Consider the following 24,730-nt stretch of genomic DNA (forward strand, 5'->3'; position numbering starts at 1 on the left):
GCTTTTACTTCTTCCTCTTCTTCTCCTCATCCATCAAAGGGGGTCACCCTCTCATACATAATCGCTACTGGAGCAGAGTTTAGAAAGATTTGTCGTTTCCTTGTATCTTTTTATTTTTGCTTTTGTAATTAGCTTCCTGTATAGGCTTGTTTAAGCCCCTCATTGTACGCTGTACTACTTCTTTATATTAATAAAAGTTGACATTATTTTATTCTATGTATTCTTTCTTTTCTGCAATAGTTATGCTGCGAATGGGTGTGCTATTATATGATTATTTTCTATTAATTTTTTTTTTATTCTGAACGATACTTAGGGCTGAAATCCTTTTAAAGAAAAAGATATTATTCTGAGCTTATTGAAACTATTCGGCACAATAATGCTGACCTGAAAAAGGTTACATACCCAAGACTAGCCGAGATGACAGCTGAATGCTCGGTACCGTGTAGGAGGTAATCATCCGAAGATGGGTAACCCAAAATGAACTGCTCATGCGGGTCGCTATGTATTAGGGTGCTTTGCCACCTTCCTAATAACCTTCATAACCTTAGCCATTTTTGGCATCCGGTCCAAGGACCGAAGTAGGACCATACCGAACTTTAAACGCTCGTTTGCATCAGTTCCCTTAGAACTGAGGATCTGAGGACAGGTCGGGATCTTCATTCCGTTTAGGACTTAATCCGACTTTCAGTAAATAATTTTCCCGTAGGTCTGAGCAATCTAGAATTCTCTTTAAGTGATTCGTTTCCCCATGGGTTTGAGTCTGAGGACCATGCAATACCTTGGTTCTATCCAAAACTTAGTATTTTTAAGTAGTTGGTTTCCCCATAGGTTTGAGTCCGAGGACCATACAATACCTTGGTTCTGTCCAAAACTTAGCTTTTTAAGTAGTTCGTTTCCCCATAGGTTTGAGTCCGAGGACCATGGAATACCTTGATTCTGTCCAAAACTTAGATTTTTAAGTAGTTGGTTTCCCCATAGGTTTGAGTCCGAGGACCATGCAATACCTTGGTTCTGTCCAAAACTTAGTATTTTTAAGTAATTGGTTTCCCCATAGGTTTGAGTCCGAGGACCATGCAATACCTTGGTTCTGTCCAAAACTTAGCTTTTTAAGTAGTTGGCTTCCCCATAGGTTTGAGTTCGAGGACCATGCAATATCTTGGTTCTGTCCAAAACTTAGTATTTTTAAGTAGTTGGTTTTCCCATAGGTTTGAGTCTGAGGACCATGCAATACCTTGGTTCTGTCAAAAACTTAGATTTTTAAGTAGTTGGTTTCCCCATAGGTTTGAGTCTGAGGACCATGCAATACCTTGGTTCTGTCAAAAACTTAGATTTTTAAGTAGTTGGTTTCCCCATAGTTTTGAGTCCGACGACCATACAATATCTTGATTCTGTTCAAAACTTAGATTTTTAAGTAGTTGGTTTCCCCATAGGTTTGAGTCCGAGGACCATGCAATACCTTGGTTCTGTCCAAAACTTAGATCTTTAAGTAATTGGTTTCCCCATAGGTTTGAGTCCGAGGACTATGCAATACCTTGGTTCTGTCCAAAACTTAGTATTTTTAAGTAGTTGGTTTCTCCATAGGTTTGAGTCCGAGGACCATGCAATACCTTGGTTCTGTCCAAAACTTAGTATTTTTAAGTAGTTGGTTTCCCCATAGGTTTGAGTCCGAGGACCATGCAATACCTTGGTTCTGTCCAAAACTTAGCTTTTTAAGTATGGGGGGATTAGCCCCTCGGCCAAGGTGCGGGACGTTGATCTGAGGTTGGAAGCCCCTAGAATCGTTCGCACTACTGACTCTTCGAAGCGTAGCCCCTAGTGGGACTTTATATTAGGGCACAACAACGGTCCCCTGGAAGTGATGGAGTGCCAACGCACAAGCCTTCCCACAAACGGCGCCAATTGTAAGGACTCAATTTGTAACGACCCCAAAATGATATTGGATTCGCACGTTAGAAGGCCCAAACAATATAATTTGTAGAGCGTGGGTTTGAAAGGCTAGGCCTTGGTCTCCGGACGATGGTTAGTCGTGGTGTTCATACGGAAATAAATTATGTTCGCTCGAGAAGTTTTTCTTCTCATTACGGCCTGGGAGGTTCTGGTTCTTAGCCTTTTTTCCCAGCCCCCTTTCTGGATTGCTTACTTCTCCTTTTATATTAGCCTGCACCCCTCATCCAACGTCTACGTGTAGGTTCGACTTTCCAGGACTGATACTTGTCCCATCAGCCCATACTCAAAGTGGTTGGGGGTGGTTGTAAAAGCTGAAAAGCATTACTCTGTCTGACGCAGAGTATTCAATGGCAGTAATGACAGCTTTTTCTTTGTCCTTTGTCGCCATATTATCCAGGGGTCCTTTCTCTTTTAACGCGGATATTTTAGGTTTTTCCCAAAACTGTTCCTATACTGTTCTGACCCTTTCCTTTAGGAGGGCCTTGGGGATGCCGAGGACAAAGTCATCCTCGGCTATGTCTCAAGGCTATTTGGACTTTTATTGTATGTCCTCGGCTATATCCCACCTCGGCTCGGGCCTTGGGCCCTAAGGTAAAATGGGCCAGGGTCACAATTTCTTTGGCCCCACAATAATGAACTACTTAATGTTCTTGTAAGACACAAACCATCATTATTTTATATTTCTCTTCCATCTCTTGTTTTCTTTATGGCTCCCTCCAAACTTTGGATTTTTGTTACAAACTCAAATTTTAAACACTTATAAGAGTAAAAAACAATTCAATTTATATTTTTTGAAAGCAATCAAGGAAAGTAAACTTATATACTATTTTGTCCTCTTAACACTTTTAGTCTTTTTTTTTTTTTTTTTTGAGAACTAACACTTTTAGTCTTTTAGATTGATAAAATATTACAATTTACATTTATATTAGATTTTATTTGGCAGTTACATTAGTTTACAATTGTTATTTATTTTGTTATTAATATTGACTAATATTTTTCAGATTAGCTTTATTTTCAATTTTGTTCCCCTTAAATTGAAATCCTAGTCCAGCCACTATTTAATGAGACCAAGAGATGAAAGACAAAGTTACAGTAATTGTGTGTATTTACAAGGTTATTGTAGAAAATATAGAATTTTTTCATAATTTTACATTAGCTGATGTTGGAGGTTTTTGGGGTTAGTTGAGTAAAATGTGGGGGGTTTTTTTTATATAAAATTGAGGAATTTTTTTGGAGTGATATTTTGGATATCTATTACAAGTTTTATGATATATGTTTTATAAATTGACATGTCACCAATCACGAAAAAATAATTCAACCATTCATATATATTTAAGCTCTTTGAGGTAAAATTTGTATTAATTTAGTATTTCTCTTTTATGTGTACGGTCATGTATTAGTTAAAGGAAATTTAGTCATGTTACACTTGGATTTTTTTAGAGATTCAAGCTCGAAACTCAATATTGGCAGTTTTTTATGCACTTTTAAACCTACAAAAGAAACTAGACTCAAATCTAAGAAGGAAAGCGTGAATAATAGTCATGTGTTTGATTAGAGAATTTGGAATCGAGATTTGGAGAATCGAGATTTAATAATTCCTTCGTTTGAGGATATTGCAAATTTAACAATGGAAAATAATTCTGGGATTTGCAGGTTACAAATTCTGGATTTATATCCTGTTAAGATAGGTGTAATTTGATAAATTTGCTGAATGCAGGATTTGCTTTTGAGTGCAACAAGTCCGTATTGCCTTCTTCAAGTATTACCAACCCAAATTGCCACTATTTATTACAGTTATCTAGCTATCTAATTCCTATTTATTGCCAGTTGTTTTAGCAAAAATTATTAGGTGCTCTTAGAGTATAGTGACTTGGTGCATGCTCGCTTCTCTTATATTTATGGTGCAAATAATTAGCAAGATCTAGGGACAGCTCTACAGCTAGCCCAAGGGGTTCAAGTGAACCCCTTGACCTGGCCAAAAAACAAAAATTATATATATATATATATATATATATATATATATATATATATATATTAAATTCTTTTGTTTTAACTCCTAAAATAAAATTTTGAATACCCTAATCCTAAATTTTGTTTAATCCCAGTTGAAATAAGCTTGAATATGATCATCTTAGTGCTACTTTCACAATATTATTTTCACAATAATTTTACAATAAAGGTTAAGTGGCAAGTTTTAATTGTTTTTTATTTAAAGCCACAAATAACATCATTTTTTACATATCTTTAACAACTTGCCACCTAAATTTTATTGTGAAAGTGTTGTGTCAGTAGCTCTACTCTTAAAATTGCTGCTTTGTTTTTATAAATAAATAAACATTCTCTCTACTTTGCCATTGGTCGCGGAATGAAATTATTTTTCCAAATACTTTTCTTATTTATTAGCAAAAAAATTGCACCACTTTTAGCACACAAAAATTACAACACTATTGACCCCTCTAGAAAAAATTCCGAAAACCGCCACTAGCAAGATCAAGTTACAAGCGTTCAAGTATAACCATTTTTACAAGTTGTCTGTCGTTACATTTACACGTGAATGATATCAAGCAATACAATACAAATCAAGCTTACACCCTTTCTATTAAAGCTAGTTGTCACACTTGCTGTCTTAAAAAACAAATCATGGCTTAACTTTTCTTTCTTTCCTTTTTTTTTTTTTTTGTATTTTTAAATTAAAAAAAAAAAAAAAAGGATAGGGGGGCGACTAACATGACAATCCTACCTGGACGTGATTATAGTAGCACCCTACTTATTGGCTCCGAGGTCCTGTTGGGGTGCAAGAGAGCCGTGGAGAGCTAGAACTTCCTAGTCTCACGAGGAACAATAGTGAACCTTGAATTGCTAAGAGAGGTGACTAACATGGCAATCATGGCTTAACCTTTCTTATCTAGCAATTTATAATTCGTAGCAAGATAAAATGTCAAGCCTTAAGCTTATCGTGATAGGTTTGTTTAGTATTGTTTAAATTCTAGCTAATCTCATTTGGACTTTTGGAACTAAGCTTTTTGCGGGTTGCAAGGTAAGTAGCTTTTTAATGGGATTTTTTGGAAACAACCATGTTGCATAAAACATTGTTTTTGGGTTAAACACATTTTAGGAAATTGTCATGGAAACTATATTTACCTAGAAAGTTTTGTGTTGTAACTTTAATGTATGTGATTTTTTGTGAAAAGGGGCATCATATTTGGTACTGCATATGGGGAAATGCATAATTTGTTAGCATAGAAAAGACAAGCATCTTTTATAAAATTCTTGGGAATGGATTTTATAAATTTATTGCATTATTTGCAAATTCTAAAGATGCTTTATCTTAGCTTGTATTATTTGGGAAATTCTCGCAAAATATTTATGACATGAAATAGTTTAGAAGACTTTGAGAATATTGTGGCTATTTGGTTATTGAAATATTTTATGAAACTACTTGGAAGTGAACTGTGTATTTCAAATACTTTAACTTGTGAGCTTTTGATGTGGTTTTGTCATAGTGCCATGATATTGGTGATTACCTCGTCTGTGTGACGCCCGTTTGTGTGACGACTTTGTCATGTGGCCTTAGGTGAGGTTTCTTGATTTGAAATGGTATTGGATATTTTATGGCTCACAATGAATAATATGTAGTTTCATAGTTACTTTAGGAAGTTTGGTGGTACAATATGTCTATCATTCTTGTCATGATGTTAAGGAAATTTATTTTGCAGAATTCAAATGGAAATTCCCAAATTTTAGCATGTCTGTAAAATGTTCATTAATATGAAACTTGCATTTCCCCCACCCCCATTAATTATGCTACTTAGGCTCTGTCTCATTCTATTATTTTACAAACTTTTTCAGAGTAGGCAACTATCGTTTTGAGATAGCTTTTTGGTGGTTAGCAGTAGTTAGACTAACTGCTGATGGAGGTTGACTTTTGTGATGGAGATAATTGATGATGTATAACTTAGAGTAGGCTTGACCCAATTCTTTTGTATTTAATAGTGGTTATGCCTTTATTTCCACTAATGGGACAAGTTGATGATATGTAATTATTTATTCAGACCTCCATTCTTTTGTGACCAATGGTCATTGTATTTATTGTATAGAGCTCTAACTTACTTTGAGAGTATATTTAATAGAATTATTATGATAATTCTTGATATTAGTACTTGATATGATTTTATTTGGATTGAATTGCCAAAAGGAACAAAATCTATAGGTACCTTTGAGATGTTTTTCTTATACTTTGGACCCTTTTGGGTTTGGGACGTGACACAAGTAGTGTGATGCATAAAAGAGAAGCTGTTGCAACTGCTGCGAGCTTAAGTTCCCTATTGTCACTCTCATAAAATGAGAAGCCATAGACCACAGGAGGCACTAAGCCAAAAACAAGGAATGATAATATGGCAATTGAGGCATGCACAATGAAATTGCTTTTCTGCCCCAACACTTCTTGGTATCGATCCACTTGTTCTTCGGTTCCATTCGATTTCAAGGTTACTTTAGATTCATCCTTCCTCAATTCCTTAATTGTAATTTTATCATTTTAGTTCAAGATCAATAGGGTTAAAAACTATACTTATAGAAACAAGTTTCATACCACTTAACATACTTCAAATTATCGGCTAAATCTAAGATATGTTGGACAATATTTACAAAAAATCTAATTAAGGATTTTTTAATTGTATAACTTAGTTAAAAAAAACACAGTAATTGTTATCTCACACTTGTTAATGTACACTCTGTATATACAATATCCACAATTTCATACATGATGTCCATATATTTTTTTTTTATTGATGTTCATATTTAAAACGTGAAATGAGTGATGTGTATGTATGATTTACAATAAGGAGTGCCTAAGAATCAATGCCTTAAACCATAAAAACAATTTATGTCAAGATTTGGAGAATATCTGAATGTATCGTCAGAGGCATTACTGAAATTGTCTTGTTTATTGATCAAGTTGAAGGAGAAGTTTCTGGGGACAAAAATGAAAGGACCTTGTATGAATTGATGAATTGTGAGACTTGAAATGGAAGTTTTGACAAAAAAGTTATACACAAATAAAAAATTTCACATTATGACCAATGACGAAAAGTACACCAATCGGGTTTGCCGATGCCAAGGCTATAATGTTCACTGCATTGAGGAAATAGTTAATAACTAAAACCAACATATGTAAAATGAAAAAGTTAACTGCCAGTAGTATTCATGGCTGAAAGGAATGATAGGTTTGGGTAGATGATTCAGTCACAAAACAAGAAGTTAAGATTAGTATGAGGCCCAAATATGGGGTATGTAGATGATATCTATACCTATATGGTTTTTTTTTTTTTTTTTTTTTTTTTTTTTTTTTTTGGGTTTTTCATGTGACTCCTTAAAAAATTATGCAAGCATTGAAAGTTGAAAGGTGATCTTAGGCTGACAAAGTGAGATTTAGGCCATGTGCCACTGCCTTCTGTTTAAGACTTTAAGGTAGTATATCTCCAATAATAAATCTAAAAAAGAAATGATAAGATCCACATGATGGACAAGTGATGCGGTCCACCATTCTACTAAAAAACTTCCACCTGTTTAAAATTGTTAGTTAGAAAATTTTTTTAAATAGAAATTAATTACTGACTCAACAATTTTAAACAAATTGAAGTTTTTTAGTGGAATGATGGAAAGTTGAAAGGTGATCTTAGGCTGACAAAGTGAGATTTAGGCCATGTGCCATTGTCTTCTGTTTAAGACTTTAAGGTAGTATATCTCCAATAATAAATCTAAAAGAGAAATTATAAGATCCACATGATGGACAAGTGATGCGGTCCACCATTCCACTAAAAAACTTCCACCTTGGACAAATGACGTCAGACGTGGTCCACCAGATGACTCTATAATTTCTCTACATGGGTAAGTTTTTGTTGCATTTACAAATCCTCCATATCGTGACATAATAAGGTTGGCAGTTGGCACAATTAATAAGAATAGGATAACTGTTATCACTAATGAATTTATTATTATTATTGAGCAAATATTAACATGGATATGTCGTGTGGATTCAAATAAGTTAGTTTGTTATTCAGCCGAAAAAAAAGTTAGTTTGTTCTTCTCAAAAATGAAAAAAAAAAAGAAAAAGTCAAACTAGCAAGTTTTTAACAAATTCAATAATGTATTATTACAAAACCTTTTTTTTTTATAAGAATATTAGTTTGGAAAAATGTCAGAGTTACAAAGTTTTTACAAATTACTGTTGTAGTGAGAGATTATTAGTAAGTAAAAAAAATAATGTCGATGGTGGGCTCATTTGTGAACCAGTAAGAATTTGTCATCTCAACAGTTTGTAAAAAGTTGTAAAAAAGTTAATAATTGTAGCATTGCTCTATTTTTTATTAGAAATAGATTTTACTTATGATATCCATTCCTAATGAACGCTCTTTATTATCAGATTAAGACACTAATTAGTTTTGAGTGTAAGTAGGGATCAAACCCTAAATCACTTATTTCACTATTTACCGTTGATCTAAAACTTGAAACATTAATTTCTGATCTTTTAAACATTAAACATGGTGAGTTGAGTTTTATAATAGAGTATTATACAACTTGAAACATTAATTTCTGATTATTTTAAGAATCTCTAAACACGTTGAGCACCTATGAAGTTGTTAGAGATCATTAATGAGAGTTCGACAATAATGTCTTTACCTTGTATTATACGTATGCTTTAGTAATCAATGCGAGTGGGAGTGGAGTAGCCCAATTTTCTTCTTTGTTTGATCTAATTTATAATCTCTCACATGTGCGATAAATCTTTAAGCATATTCTCCATTAATGTTTTGGTTGGTAAACAATTTATTAATGAAAAGGGATGGATTTGAATTGATTAATCAATAAATGTTGAGCCACCCCAATCAAGGCTAGCTCCTCCAATTTATCCTTACTGTACTGTTTTTACTCTACTCTCTAGTGCTGCTCTCTTCTTATGGTAATGATTAAGTTAAGAGTAGGTTGGATTTTAAATTTTTTAAATATTTTATTTTATTATTATTAACTTCTATTTTTTATTTTTTTATTTTTATTTTGAGAAGAGAATAATAGGTTGGAATTATTTTAGGCGTAAATGCTCTTTTCGTTCCTACATTTTGGGGTCATTTCTATTTTGGTCCCTACATTTCTATTTTACCACTTTTAGTCCCTAAACCAATTAACGCGTGTCATTTAAGTCCTTACCGTTAGCCAACTAACAGAAAAAGCTGACGTGGCTAACAGAACACCTTATTAGCTGACGTGACGCTGGCGTGGTGATTAAAATATTATTAAAAAAAATATTATTTAGCATTTTTATATGCCAGGTCAGCATTTTAATTTTTAAGAAAAAAGTTATTTTAGACAATTTAAACCAAAAAACAAAATAAATTAAAAAAACAAAATTAAACTCAATCCCAAGACCCAGAAAAATTAAACTCAATCCCAGGACTTGTCAAACCCAGAAAAACTAAACTCAAATTAACCACTCACAGCACTGCACGGCGAGTTGCTAAACTCAAAAACTAAACCCAAGACCCACGGCGAGCTGCTACCCACGGCGCCACGAACCCAGGTCCACCCACAATAGCACGACCCCACGCTGATGTCCACCGTGACAACCCAAAATCTCAGATCGACCACCACCAAAACCCAAATCGCAACCTACACGTCACGCTCCTCAAAACCTAGACCCAAATCAGTCATGCTCCTCCTCCTCCACAAATGAAAACCCAAACCCATAGATTGGCTTCACCGGCGACAGATCAAAGATGTTGGAGGTGGGTATGGCTTCGGAGAGTGGGGTGGAGTTGCGTTGGAGTGGCATCGGAGTGTGGGGTGGAGCTGCGTTGGAGTGTGGGTGGATGTCGGACCTTCAACGAAGTGTGGGGTGGAGCAACTTCGATCTGTCTTCGGTGCGTGGAATGGAAGCATCTTCGACCGAGTGTGAGTTTTGGGGCGAGCGAGAGTGTAGGGAGAGAATAAGCTCATTGAAGAAATGGAAGCAGCAACAGTAGCCATTTTTAGTTTTGGCTCAAACGAAATGAAAGAAGTGGCAAAGAAAAGTATTGGGAGTTTTTTAACCCAAACCCAGATCTGCTCCATACCCAGAAACAACGCCATTGGATCTGCTCCAAACCCAGATCTGCTCCTGATAAGAACATAAAAAAGGAAAGGAAAAAAAAAAACCATTCAGATCTGGGTTGGTGTTTGTGTACAATTGATTTTTGTGGAAAAATTTGTGTACAAATTTTGGAATATTTTGGGTTTCTATTCTTTTGTTCTTGGGATTGAATATTTTGGGTTTGTTGTTCTTGTGTGTTCATGATCAAGATGAATATGGAATAGGAGTTTGATAATTTGAATGTGAAATTTATGAGTTTATGGGTTTCTAATCTTATTGTTCTTGTTCAAGGATCTGAGATCTCCATTAATATGATTTTTTGTTTGTAATTCTGTTTGTAATTTTTTTTATTTAGTTAAAATTAATTTTTTTAATTTAGATGCTGATGTGTCTTTTTTAATGTCAAAATAGATTTTTTTTAATTATTATTTTAATGTGCTGTTAGCCACGTTAGCTTTTTCTGTTAGTTGGCTGACGGTAAGGACTTAAATGACACGCGTTAATTGGTTTAGGGACTAAAAGTGGTAAAATAGAAATATAGGGACTAAAATAGAAATGACCCCAAAATGTAGGGACAAAAAGAGCATTTACGCCATTATTTTATCTAGGTTTCAATTAACTCAATTAATAAAATCTGTTGTCGTCAAAGAGCAGAGATTAAAAAAGTTGGAATTGTTTAAACAATTCTATATGTAAGTTGGACGCACCATTTGAAAAACATATTTAGGTTGAGAAATCTTAGGTTGACAAAATGGCTAATTGTAATTTTGTGTGTTTTTTCTTGGTAGTTCTCAAAACAAAAATCATTTAAGCAAATCGTGGCCCTCAAATTAGAGCTTCACTTTTGAGTGTCTTTTTTAGTTATATTAATTTAAAAGACAGAGGGGAAGGGCCTAAACTTTCTCAAAAATGCTTAAATGCACATCCAAATTACAATGAGCAACCCAATTTGCTAAGTCGTGGGCTAAGAAATTTGAATTTCGAGGTACAAAGAAAAAGTTTCAATAAGGAAGGAAATTTAGAGAAACATTAAGAATATGGAATAATTGGTGATAAGTAGAAAAGAGGACTATAGGTCTATAACCCAAAGAAAATCAAACTTGAAGTAGACTTTTTGAAAAAATATATGAGGAGTATGGAGGTGCTCAGTAAGATTAAGAATATGATTTGGGTGAGTGTGTAAAAAGGCTAATGTAAATGCTTTTAACGTCCACTTTAGAAAAATTTTCTAAAGCCGCCACTGATTTCCTCTATATAAACGACTTCAACCTTTTTCAAAATTTTCAAGGTTTATATTTCCTAATAATTTGTTTTTAAGCGTCATATTTTTCAAATCGTCATACATTTGTATTTTGTAGTATAAATTGTAATTTGAAATTTATTAAATTGGAGTTAGTTTTTGTGCTAGTCCTTTAAACATTCCTTGTAATTTGAAATTTGGAATGAATTTGTGTATTAAATTTTCCAAAAAAAATTCACTAATTTTTGTTTAGTTATTATTTTAATATTGTTTAGATTATTTATTTATTCTTTATTAACTTAAAAATTATAATTACCCCTTCTAATTTTTGTCAAAAAAAAAAAAAAAACTATCTATTTTTTTTAATGGAAACCTGTCTAATATAAAAAAAACCACGTATTTTTCACTCTCAAAAAGAAAACAACTACTTTTCATTTACTTCACTACACGTTTCATTTACTTCACTTTTTTACTTTTTCGAATCAGAGAGAGAGAGAGGGAGAGAGAGAGAGATCGTTCATCACAGAGAGTCGATGCTGCAAGACCGGTGGAGAGATAAACCCTTGGACTGTCATGAAATCCCATTTTCAAGACTATCTTTGAATTGTTGATATTTTTTCTTTTATTTACCTTTGATCACAAGTAAAGATCAATATATGATATATGATATCATCTGACGAGTGAGTGATTTTTTGCCATCTGTAAATTGTTCATTCTTTAAATTTTAGACCATAGAATAGTGGCATCTAGGTGCCGCATTATGTTCTCCACCATGATATTTTGAGTTAATTTATACCTTAATGTAATGATTGGTCACTGTTTCCATCTGGTAGAGGGGCATTTTAACACTCTCTTAGTTGGACACAACGTATAGTTGCTGCAATAGGAGTAGCAAAGGGTATTCAATTTTTGCATATGGGGATCATGCCTAGTTTATATTCCAATAATCTTAAAATAACTGATATTTTATTGAATCAGAACCTTTTTGCAAAAATTTGCTGTTACAATCTGCCTTTACTGCCTTTATTAGCTGAGAACACGGTAAAGGTAACTTTTCTTTGTATTGAGTAGTGTATTCTTTTCCTTGGGGCAAAGCCCTTGAACTTATATTCCCCCTCTTCTCATCCTTGCAGTTTGGTCCTGGAATCTTGTCTAGCGGTTCTCAAACTTGGGCTGTGTTGACTGCAACAATAAGAAAAATTTTCTTATGTTGTCATTGGTCCACTTTTTCACTTATGTCTTTTAAATAAATGCTTCCTCGTATGTCATACTTTACCATTCCATGTTCAATTTATGATTTTGGTCCTCGGCAGCTCTTTTAAATGTTTCACTTATTAAATGTATGTCTCTTAATGATGGTTTGAAACGTGTGTTCCAATTCTTTTCCCTTTTTCTTGTTGTGTTGTTTAACTTTTAGTCCTTTGTTAGCAATCTCATATCAAATTTGAATGTAATGCCTCAAGTTGGTGTGGGGCAGTCAGATTAACAAAAGTGGATTATGATCTAAACATGGTTGCTGAGTGAAGAATAAGACTGGTTTTTGTTCTATATAGTCTTGATTGGCATTTGGCATGAGTAGGACTTTCTGTAAATTAAGTTTTTTTTAGCTTATTTCTTTGGTTTTGTTTTGAATGTTGATATGTCTACTGGCGGGGAAAATTTTATGTGGACTTTGCAATAGAGTTTGTGCTGTGTTAGCTGCAACAATAAAAAAAACTCTTAACCTTCTCTTGATTTCAGTTTTTGCTTATGAGTCTTTTGACACACGCCCCAATCTATAGTGATACTATTCCTCTGTTTATTTTATAGGTTTTGTTGCTTGGTTGCCTTTTAATGTCTTTATTGCAGAAAATTGGCTTCTCTAATTGGTTTTATTGAGTTTTATGGGAGTACAATTATATAAACTTTCCTTTTCTCCATTTTGTTAGGTGACTAGTGATTATGAGTTTAAAAATTTAAAATTCATTTTGTAAATGACAACTTCGTGCTTCCATTTTGTGTATTACAGGCTGCATTTGTGAGATTTCAACTATTTCCAGCACCCTCAAAATGTTCCTAGGTTTTTTTTTTTTTGCTTCTGCTACCATCTACTTACACTTATAAAACTTTAGTACCTATGTTTTTCAATTGTAATATTTGTCATTTGCTATACAACCTGTTATGATTTTTGGTGCACTAGTCAGCATTGTCATTTGTATGCTTTAAACATGGCTGTTCTTTTAAATGCTAGAGTGTGACATGAATATGTTTGTAGAGTGAAAACAACACTGGGTTTGCTTTCACTTCTCCTAGCATGAGTTTGTTGTTAACTTATTTCTCAATATTTGCATCATAATTTGTTAGGTTTGTTCTTTTTATTTTTATTTTCTGTTTTTGTGCTTTACTGAATGTATGTATATCACCCGTGTACCTGGGTAGCTTCCTTTCATCTTTTTTATTTTTTATTTTTTATTTTTTTTATTTTTAATCAATTATTTATTAAAAAAAAAAAAAAAAATTTTAGTGTGAACGCAGCAAAGGAGAGCTTGGTTATTGAAGCAAAATGAATTTATCTTATATTTGTTGGATTCGATTGACCCACTTCTTGTTTTGTGACACCTGCAATTCTTAATTCGATCCTGATATACATGTCTACTGGGATGGATATTTTTTTGTTAGCTTAGCCACGTAAGTGATTTGGTGATATAATCCCTTTTACTTCCGTTTTTATTACTCTCTTGCAATTGTAAGAGTAATTAAGTTTTTGCCTTGTTTTAATTAAATTTTTTTTTTTTCTAATACTTTGTGTCTATAATTGGTTTTGTTAGGTTTTTGTTTCCATGTGGATATATCATAAATTACATACTCCGGTGAGGGTTTGAAATCTAATTAAGGATTTTTTTAATTGCATAACTTAGTTAAAAAAATACAGTAATTGTTCTCTCACACTTGTTAATTTACACTCCGTATATACAACATCCACAATTTCGCACATGATGTCATATTTTTTTTTATTGATGTTCACATTTAAAACGTGAAATGAGTAGTGTATATATGAAGTAAAATAAGGAATGCCTAAGAATCAATGCCCTAAACCATATAGACAGTTTATGTCAAGATTTGGGGAATATCTGAATGTATCATCAAAGGCATTACTGCAACTGTTTTGTTTATTGACCAAGTTGAAGGAGAAGTTTCTGGGGGACAAAAATGAAAAGACCTTGTATGAATTGATAAATTGTGAGACTTGAAATGGAAGTTTTGACAAAAAAAAGTTATACACAAATAAAAAACTCACATTATGACCAATGACCAAAAGTCCACCAATCAGGTTTGCCAATGCCAAGGCTATAATGTTCACAGCATTGAGGAAATAGTTAATAATTAAAACCAACTTATGTAAAATAGAAAAAAAGTTAATTGCCAGTAGTCTTCATGGCTGAAAGGAGTGATAGGTTGGGGTAGATGATTCAATCACAAAACAGGAAGTTAAGATTAGTGTGAGGCCCAAATATGGGGTATGTAGATGATATATGCACCTATATGGTTTTTTTTTTTTTTGTTTATTTAAAATTTTAATAATAATGAATAAAAATATTATATTAAGTAAATAGGTTTATCTTCTTGTTTTTGTTGTTGTTCTTTAGGTTCCCCTTTTAAAATTCTGTTATGTGGATTTTTTCTTATGGAATGGAAGTGTATTTTTTAATTAATTAGTCATGCACATGACTAAATCTTAAGAGGAGAATTTAAGGAATAACACCTAAGGTATTGTACTTAAGTTTTGTCTAACTTAAGTAGTTTTTTAGGTTCTGTACCTTTAACTTCTCTAATTAAATTTCTCAACAGCAAAAAAAAAAATTCTCTTATTAAATCCAAATATATAATTATATTAAATTTAATTGTTTTTATTACATAGGTCAATGCAGCCATTTAGTTGGAAGTTGGTGTTGGGGAGAGAAACACATTGAGAAGACTTTAGTTGAATAGTTAATATAACATATAGAGACACGTTTAACTCAAAAGGCCTAAACCCATTGAGTATGAGCTTAACTATGTTATATTAACCACTATTTCTTTTCATTAGTATCTAATGTGAAAGTTCACTGTTTAACCAATTACACTACTTATATGTGAATATTCTAATGGTTGGAAATTTAATCTTACTTTTATTTAAGCCAAGACAAAGTTTAATTAAATTATAAATTAAAAACGATGGCCAACTATGTTAAAGAAAGACATTAGCTAAAATGATAGTCACATGGCTAAATATGACATATTTAATCAGCTTTATGCCAAATCATATTACACGGAAAGTAGTTGCAATTGTTTCATATTGAGGATTTAAAAAAAATTTATATATATATATATATTGTGGGGGTATTGGCCTAAAGGGACCTGAACGGCCCATCCACAGGGGTTTGGGCCTGAATGACAGAACAGTTCGCATGACTGAAGCTCAGGATTGTTGGGCAAGAACCATCCCATTGGGAGGCATTCCTAGATCGGGACACAATGGTCGGCAACACCTCTTTGACTGGGGTCCTGTCTGGCTCGGTGTAGGTACCGACCAGGTGGCCCGACAAGAAAACAAGGTTGGTCCAGGTCGGTGATCGAATGCTAGATAATGCCCTTGGGGAATTTGCCGCCGAACATTAGATGGCGTCTGGAACAAGTTATGAGGGAATCCTCTAAAATTATGAGGATCCATGGGGATTTACGTACAATCTCATCAGTCCTCCTAGTCAAGATTCCCCCCATCCCCAAATTAAATAAAATGTCATAATCCTATATCATATAATCCTAATCTTAATCTTATATGATATATCATATAAGTGCGGCTTGAGTGAAAGTTCAAATAGTGTATAAAACACCCTTGAACGTTTAGACCCCCAATTACAAAATAACAAATTCAAGCTTTATGACAAACAACTAGTGTGCGGAAAATGAATACAAGCTATAAATAGAATTGGTAAACAATCTAAGCTAATTAAAATCACATCCACAGCAGAAAATAAAAGGCAAAGATTAAGGGAAGAAAGATGCAAACACAAGGACAACACAACGATGTGTTATCGAAGAGGAAATCGAAACTCTCGGTGCAAAACCTCTCCGCCGCCCTCCAAGTGGTAAGTAATCCATTAGAAAATGTAATTGGGATACATGAACAGCAATAGACCCTCCAAGCCTAATCTACCCAGTATACCTAAGCCCTCCAAGTTTCTTGCTCTAATGAGGTTGCGCAAAACCTATTTCTTTTCTAACTTCCCGAATTCCGCTACTTGACCATAGCATCAACCAATGTGAAATTGGTTCCTTCCTAACTGCTTCCCAGAACACCAAATAGCCCTCTCACAGTAATGGACATGGTGAGAAAATGTTTTGGTAAAAGGCCTCTCAAGGATTTAACAATGGAGAGGAAGAGAGTAGAGGAATTTGAAGAGTCTCTTATGTGAAGATTGTGGATGAATCAATCTTGTTTTTCTCTAGGGTTTCTCTCTCAAAATTCTCTCTGGAAGCTCTCTTTCTTTCATGGGTATAAGGGGTTTTTATACTAGGGTGAGAATGGAATGTGAAGAGTCAGGTTTTTCAAAACAAGACTGGCTTGCGGCTTGACTGAGTCACGAGATCCAGCCGTGAGATAATTGAACGGTCAGTTGTCCGATTTTGTCCTGTAGTGTTCCAGCTAGCATGACGCTTCAACTTCTGGCATGCCTGGCACGTGTGCAGCTTCTGGCGGCTTGTAGCCGCGAGTCACCCGCGACATCCAGTCGTGAGTCTCTGTTTTTCTTGCACAATCTTGAGCATTTCTTCACACTATCTCATTCACTCCCCTTACAAAAATCCCACCTAAATACAGGGTTACTAATTGCTGAAATACAAGCAAATTTGGCACGGAATAAAGCCAACAAGATGATTGATTAAATTCAACCTTACATTGAGTATTGATAGAACTGATAGAAATTGCCTAAATTTATGAAAACATAACATTGGCGATTAGTCTGAAATATTATAGAAAGTGTAATACCCGGTCCAGGGCCAAAGATCCATTCACCTATTAAAGTGAGAGTGTGAGACCTCTGTTACGATAGATAAGCCAAAGTCATTCATGAAATACATGAGATTAATTTGAGAAGTGGATCATACATGATAACATGTCATCACATAAAAATTCTTGAAAAGTTGGGATACAGATCATTAATTAATCAGATATATATACCTTTAGGTATACTTTATTTATTTATAAACATTTTTAAGTTCATTATAAGTATATATTTAAAATAAATGACATAACTATCAAAATCAAAATCAAAATCAAAATCTTTACAAATTAACATACATAAAATTAAGAATTTTTTTTTTAAATATATATTTTTTCCCTCCCAATACAAAAACATGTAATTAGGAGTATCCTTAAAACCTCAGTCTATATATATGACACGGACACGTGTCCAACATGCACCGCCAAGTGGGAAGGTCTTGGATTTTTTTAATAAATTTTTTTGAGAAGAAGATAGAAGAATATGTAAAACACATCCAGTTTTAAAAAATATGTTAGCAATTAATATATATATATATATATATATGTGTGTGCGCGCGCGCGAGAATCAACATTATATAAGCATCATGTGTGAGCACAACACAGCCAACAGCGGTTTATTACAGCTGCAGGTAAACATGCAAATAAAGTTTTTTCCAAGAAAGTTAGAAAGGGTGATGGAAGATTATGGTGTGGCTGAGTCTTGGACTAAGAAATGTATTGTATCAATAGATTGGGTTCATAAATTCTATGGCTACACTGACAAGGGTGAACTTCTAATTAAGAATGACATTGGGGTGGTTTCAATTTATCCAGAGAGTCTAAATCAGAACATTCTTGCAATTAAAGATGTTGATTGGTTGGCTTACATAGCTAATTCAGTGGAGAGCTTGGTTTTACTTGGTGACAGTAAGTAAATGTGAAAATTTACTTTAGATATTATTTCGCTTTCAGTTTTTCCATCATCATTGTATAAGTTTATTTAATGCTGAAACTAAGGTTGTAATTGTTTCCATGCTTGAGTTCGAGAAAAATTCTCAATATGAATTGGTGACGTTGGCTGAATTACATTTGAGGATTGATAGTTGGAAGCATTGAATTGAAGTGAATCTTCTTGATAAGCTCAGGGTTTCCTTCTGCTAAGAACATGTGTCCTTGTCCCTGTTCTAATAATTCAACCTTGGAGTTCATACTATCACCTATGCTTATTTTTTCTCTACCTGGGATGTCGCTTGATTAGAAGGAGGAAGAGGTATGTAAAAAGTGAATTTGTTCAAATATAACTAATGATATGTTCATTTCATTAGCTTACTAATTTGTGAATTTGCACCACACTCCCAATTAGCTTACTAATTTGTTAATTTTGATACTAATTTTGGATGATAGTGTTGATATTATACATAAAACTTGAATTAGTGTGTTAATTACAAAAGAAAAATACAATATATACATATATATACAGAAAATAATCCTATTATATATAGTTTTTATTATTATTATTGTATTTTATTTATGGTAATGATACAACATCATTAATTAAATTTGTTGGCAAATAACAAAATATAATTATTCCATTTTTATTGACATTATATCAGAAAAATATGTCAATGTACTTATCTTTAGTAAATTTTTTTAAAAAAAAACCATAAATAAAGAAAATTTATACAGTACTTGATTTTCCAGAAATAAAGTACCATGTAAAAAAAAAATTATAATATGCTAAAGATACTTTATCTTCTAGAAATCAAGTAGCGGTGAAAAAAAATTTACAAGGTACTCGGCTTTCTAATTGTCGATCATCGTGAAAAAAAAAATTTAAATTGTAATCGATTTTCCAGAAGTCGAGTACCGTGTAAATAAAATTTTCATGGTACTCAGATCGACGTTCAAGTGAGGCCCGGCCAGTCTAGTTCATCTCCATTAGAAGTTTCAGAGATGCAGCATGGGTATAGCAGCGAGGGGGAGACTGTGTATTCTGCAGAAACTGCCGAGAGTCGAAACTATACAAGTACTAGAGAGGGAAAGTTTCAGCAAGTGGGACAGAGCCAGAGTTGTGTAATTTACAATATAATAGATCAGGCATTGTCCAAAGGAACTCAGTAGCTCGGGGAACATCACTAGAAAAGCAGAGAAGCTTTATCCACGGAACGAAGATTTATTCACAAGTGGAGCTTCTCAAAGGAGCAATGACTATTTCAGCCCAACTGTATCCCCAACTGTAACCCCGGCCAAGTGCTGTTCATTCTTCCCCGAGATGGATGTTTTAATTGATTCTTGAAAAGCGTGATACCACAAAGAGGTCAACAACAAAATTATAGTGTTTTTACTGTGTTTTAATTAATGCCCATTTGATTTTGCACTTTGGTATATACTGTAACCAATTTGTTGTGACTGTGCAGAAACCTATTCAAGGTGAATATGAAAACTCAGCCATGTTACTAGTTACTCTTACATTTTTTGTTGTTGTTTTTCTTTTATAGACATTAAGTTTCAGGTTGGTGATACATGTATCTGGATGCTTCAGAAATCTTAACAAACCCTGCTTGAACAATCCTTTCAAAGTAAGTTGTGCTTGGGTTATACTACATGTTTACAAACTAACTTGGAACTGGTGTATTGGATAACTCAGGGAGTTGGTAGGTACTACAAGGATGAATTGAGGAGATGATTGGGAACAAGTAGGGCTAGGCAATATGCCTGTCCTACAAGAGCTACACCCAATCTTCTTGATTTTGTTTTCTGCTAGGCTCAGGGTTTCCTTCTGCTAAGAACATGTGTCCTTGGCCCTGTTCTAATAATTCAACCTCGGAGTTCATACTATCACCAATGCTAATTTTTTCTCTGTTTCTTTTCTTTTCATCGCAATCAAACAGTGACTGTGATAGAATTGTGGAGACAAAGTTTAATAATAATTAGCTTTTTTGTTTGCTTGATTTCATTCTGTATTGGCTTTGTTTCAATTCTCATTTTGTTTGTTTCCTTTTCTATTTTTCTTGCTCTTGCCTCAGTCAGGTTGCTGAGAAAAATGTAAAGGAAATGATTGTTAAGTCAATGTTAATATTAGTTTCTGCACTACCAGTTGATCAAATTAACATCAGTAGGGGCTAGAGAGACTCTGGAGGTTTCAAATATTAATAGCTTCGACATGTTTTTTTACTGTATATAGGCAAGATAATTGTTTACTTGTTTGTGCCCGTGTTTGGTGAAAGTAATTGTGGGTGGCAATGTGTATTGTTGAGGTTTGGGAAAATTTTCTTTGAGTACCATCTACTTTTTTTTTTAAAAGATTTTGTGCTTATTGCCCGGAATATCCAGCAATTTTGTGTACATTGTAGGTGCTATTAGCGTTACAAGTAGCAATGAGACACTTTCAGAGTATTCAATGGTACATTGCAACTCACGAGATGTGCTCAAATGGGTATTTCATATAGCTAAGCAATTCTGTTCTATTGTGCTTTTTCCATTGACCATTCAAAAACCCTTGGCCTGCTTAGCAATGTTTAGTTCCATGGCTATTTGTTATAGAATATAGTTGTCACATGTTCGCAATTGTCACTTGATGGTGGCACATTGCAACATGCTTTACGAAACCCCTGGGTCTGTTGCTTTGTTTTGTTTGAATTTGAACTGGGCTTGGTACCTTTTGTGTTATGCACAAAATGCACAGCCTCGTTTCTTACAACTATTTCTTAGGTTGATATTACGATAGCCCCTGGATCTCTATCACATGAAACTGCAGACACTGTGTGTGTGTGCGCGTGTGTGTTTGGGGGTTGGGGGGGGTGGGGAGTTTGGTTGTTTACCTTGCACCTTTCACTCGCTTTTATATTATTAATATGGAAGAGACCTTTGTTGATCTCTTTTCCCTGTACAGGAAGTTTTGTTGATTTCTCTTGTGAATGTTACTTGGAACAGGATAAATGGGAGGAAGTAATAAATGATAAAAACAAAAAGGTTGAATTGCATATTTGGTGATTAATTGTTTCAAACTTGTTCTTATACTTCAAAATAACTCACTACTCCCTGTACTTTCAAATTTATTTCAAAGGGTTCATATTGCCATTTGATGGATAGAAAATGTTGATGTGGCAAATGGAATTATGTCATGTCATAGGCTCTATGTCATCAAAGTGACTTAGCTTTTATCAATTCCATTTGTTATGTTAGTATTTTCCATCCAAAAAATAAATAGTACAGATATATTTGAAACATTTTAAAGTATAAGGACAATTTGAAACAAAAGTCAAAGGCTGATGGCCAAATATGCAATTTAACTAAACAAAAGGAGCAAGCACATTAATGAACATATAGATTTAAATAAACAATAACTTGCTTACTTGATCCCCCTAATTGTGCCCAGTTACAATTTGATCTTCAGAAAGTAAATTTGTGGCTTTAAAATATTAGTCAAAACCACCGAGATGCCAATGTTTCATATCCAAAGACATCGATAGGCATCAGTTGCTCAGGAGTAAGATCATACTTAACAGCACTGATGATAATAATATAGGACTACAACTTCAAAAAAACATAACAAAGGTGGAAAAAAAAAAAAGAACTGCTAATGACAATGAATGCAACCCTGCAACATCAATAACAGAGCCAAGCTTCATGTTTAAAACCCATGATATTAGTAGGATTCCCACGCAAGTTTCTCAAAACTCATGGGCTGAATGGTTGCTACACTTGACTCAAACCAACCTAGTTTCTCAATGAGTTTCCTGACTAGGTAACCTGCCAAGTAAGAAATGCCGGAGGCTCCGATCCCAATAGAAAGGTAGTAAAGTATAGTTGTTATATAAATGCTCCACTTGGATGGCTTTTGGGTGTAAGCTTTCACTATGGCAAGTACTGTGATGCATAAAAGGCCAGCTGCTGCAGCTACTGCGAGCTTAAGGTTTCTGTTGTCACTCTGATAAAATGAGAAGCCATAGACCACAGGAGGCACCAAACCAAAAACAAGGAATGATAATATGGCAACTGAGGCATGAAGAACAAAATTCCTTTTCTGTCCCAGTAATTCTTGATACCGATCCACTTGTTCATCTGTTTCGTTCAAGACCACTGTAGATTGATCATTCTTCAATTCTTGAAGCTGTAAGTTTATAGTATTAGTTCAAGAACAGTAACGTTAAAGCTATTTGAACAGAAACAAGTTCCATACCACAAAACATAGTTTAAATTATCAACTAAATTTAAGTCATTCTGAACAACCTTTATGAAAAATATAATCAAGGATTTTTAATTTGATAATTTATTGAATCATCTCTAGTACAATTTACTTCAAGATTTGGAAATATCTGCATGTATTGTCAGAGACATTACTGCAATTGTTGTGTATAGGTTAATACATAACCAATATATGGCATGGCATAGCAATATGTTGCAACCTGATGAATTTAGAATTAATTATAATAGTTATTCCCAAATAATGAATTTAGAATTGAAATTGGTAATTCATTTTGATGAGACGTTATCTTAAATAGTCACTTGATTGATTTAATGAGTAATTGATTGCACTTAGGGAGCATAGTTTAGTCCCTTTGCTATTTGTAATTCCATAGGGGGTGGATGTGTTCTAGTTGGATGGAGTGGAAGACTTCAACAAAACAGCTATATTATGATACAATGTCTATCTACTGATGAATCTTGACTGGTATAGCAGTGGTTAAGTGTACTGGCTTGAAAGAAGAAGATTTTAAGGATCCCTAGTATGATTTTCAGCGGTCTAACAATACTGATTTTATCTTAAGACTATTTATATCAATGTAAATTGATTTGAAAGCCGTGGCCTAGTGACATCATATACCTTCCTTTAATTAAATTATACATTAATGGGATTTCATGGCATAATTCTGGGAGAAGCAAGCCAAAGCATGTTCATAAAATAAAAATAATGAAATGATGATTCGGTATGAATTGATGCATTTGTGAGACATTAAATGAAGTTAAAAAAAACAAAGTGCAAAAGGAGAGGTTTTGACAAAAGGTAAAGAAGTAAAAAAACTCACATTGTGACCAATGAGAAAAACTCCAGTTATCAGGTTTGCCAATGCCAGAGCTACAATGTTCACTGCAATCAGGAATTGATTAATAACCAGCTAAAAACCGATTTGGTGACCAAAAATGATATACCAGCCGTACCGTGTATTATATAAAAAAGCTACCAATAATCTTCATATCATAATAATGATAGTTTAGGTATATGATTCAATGGCACAGACACACAAATCTATAGGTTAAAAACTGGGAGTAAGCTATGCAAATAAAAGCAACCATAAGAATAAATCTGTACAGTTGATTTAAAAGTAAACCATCATGTATTCTAGTTTAAAAAGTACATGCGTACAATTTCTCAATGGATTAAACTGTTAAATCCATGTTTATTAAGTACTACATTTTGTAGGTGGTCTGTCAATCACTAACACTAATCACACGACTCACTTAACCAAGAACTCAAGATTAGCTTTAGGCTCGAATTTGATTAGATAGCTATGATGTACTTATATGCAACTAGAAATAAATTCATTAATCCCGTGGTTGGAAGTAGGAACTTTACCATGCTCGCAATGAATTATAAATTGGGTAATTACAGGTTTTCATTGTACTATCAATGTAAAGCTTACATTCTAGACTAAACAAATGTGTACAATGTTGTACACATTTGTTTAATTTACAATGTAAGAAATTTTTTTCTTATTAAAAAAAAAAAAAGAATTTTCTTTATAAATTTACTAATTCACGCTACTTGAATACATTATATAAGATTTAAGTTAACAATGCTCAAGTAAATATAATCAAATATATACCAAATCATTAGCTTAGAAAAGTCTTAACATCAGAGAGAAAGTAGTTGCAATTGTTTAATATATATACTGAGCTATTTCACAGTGAGAGAGAGAGAGAGAGATGCTAAATACTTACATGTAGTAGCATCAGCACTAGCTGCAGAGGTCACAACACCTAAGCTTGTGATTAATTCAATTAAACCACCATATACTAAACTTTTTAGGATTTCGTACTTCACAACACCTTGTTGTGATGGAGTTGTTTCTGGCAGTGGTGATGGATCAACTACAATTACCTGCTCCCCTTCAGTTGGCTTTGGTTCATCAAATGGAATCTCAGAAATTTCTGCACAATAATGTGTCAAAGACATTATCTGAAAAACATTGCTAATAATAACAAAACGTAATGAGATATAACGATTTACTAGAATCAGTAGGTTTTGCTCCATCGGGTGGAATCACGTAAATTCCTGCATAATAATGTGTTAAAGAAAGTTAAGAAACCATTTAAAAACCAATGCTAATGATGAGAACAAAACATGATGAGATATAGTGATTTACTAGAACTTGTTGGTTTTGCTTCGTCGAGTGGAATCTTGTAAATTCCTGCA

General features: G+C 33.7%; 1 protein-coding gene across 44 annotated transcripts in view; it reads right to left on the bottom strand.

The window, feature by feature from the left end:
- The window catches only part of LOC126699125 (membrane protein of ER body 1-like), a 68,050-nt gene that overhangs the window by 35,245 nt on the left and 8,075 nt on the right, over positions 1-24,730 (bottom strand). For 38 of the 44 annotated variants that reach the window (XM_050396734.1, XM_050396725.1, XM_050396721.1 and 35 more), the window contains 5 exons: positions 24,681-24,725; positions 24,545-24,589; positions 24,256-24,465; positions 23,343-23,404; positions 21,628-22,426 (listed from right to left, as the gene is read on the bottom strand). In XM_050396734.1, coding sequence (XP_050252691.1) covers positions 21,962-22,426; positions 23,343-23,404; positions 24,256-24,465; positions 24,545-24,589; positions 24,681-24,725 — 827 coding nt within the window. In that variant the 3' untranslated portion in view covers positions 21,628-21,961. Of the gene's footprint in view, positions 1-21,627; positions 22,427-23,342; positions 23,405-24,255; positions 24,466-24,544; positions 24,590-24,680; positions 24,726-24,730 lie in introns of those variants that run through there. The other 6 variants (XM_050396751.1, XM_050396757.1, XM_050396715.1 and 3 more) reach the window with 5 other exon arrangements.

Source organism: Quercus robur, chromosome 9, assembly GCF_932294415.1.
Source record: "Quercus robur chromosome 9, dhQueRobu3.1, whole genome shotgun sequence".
Taxonomy (NCBI): domain Eukaryota; kingdom Viridiplantae; phylum Streptophyta; class Magnoliopsida; order Fagales; family Fagaceae; genus Quercus; species Quercus robur.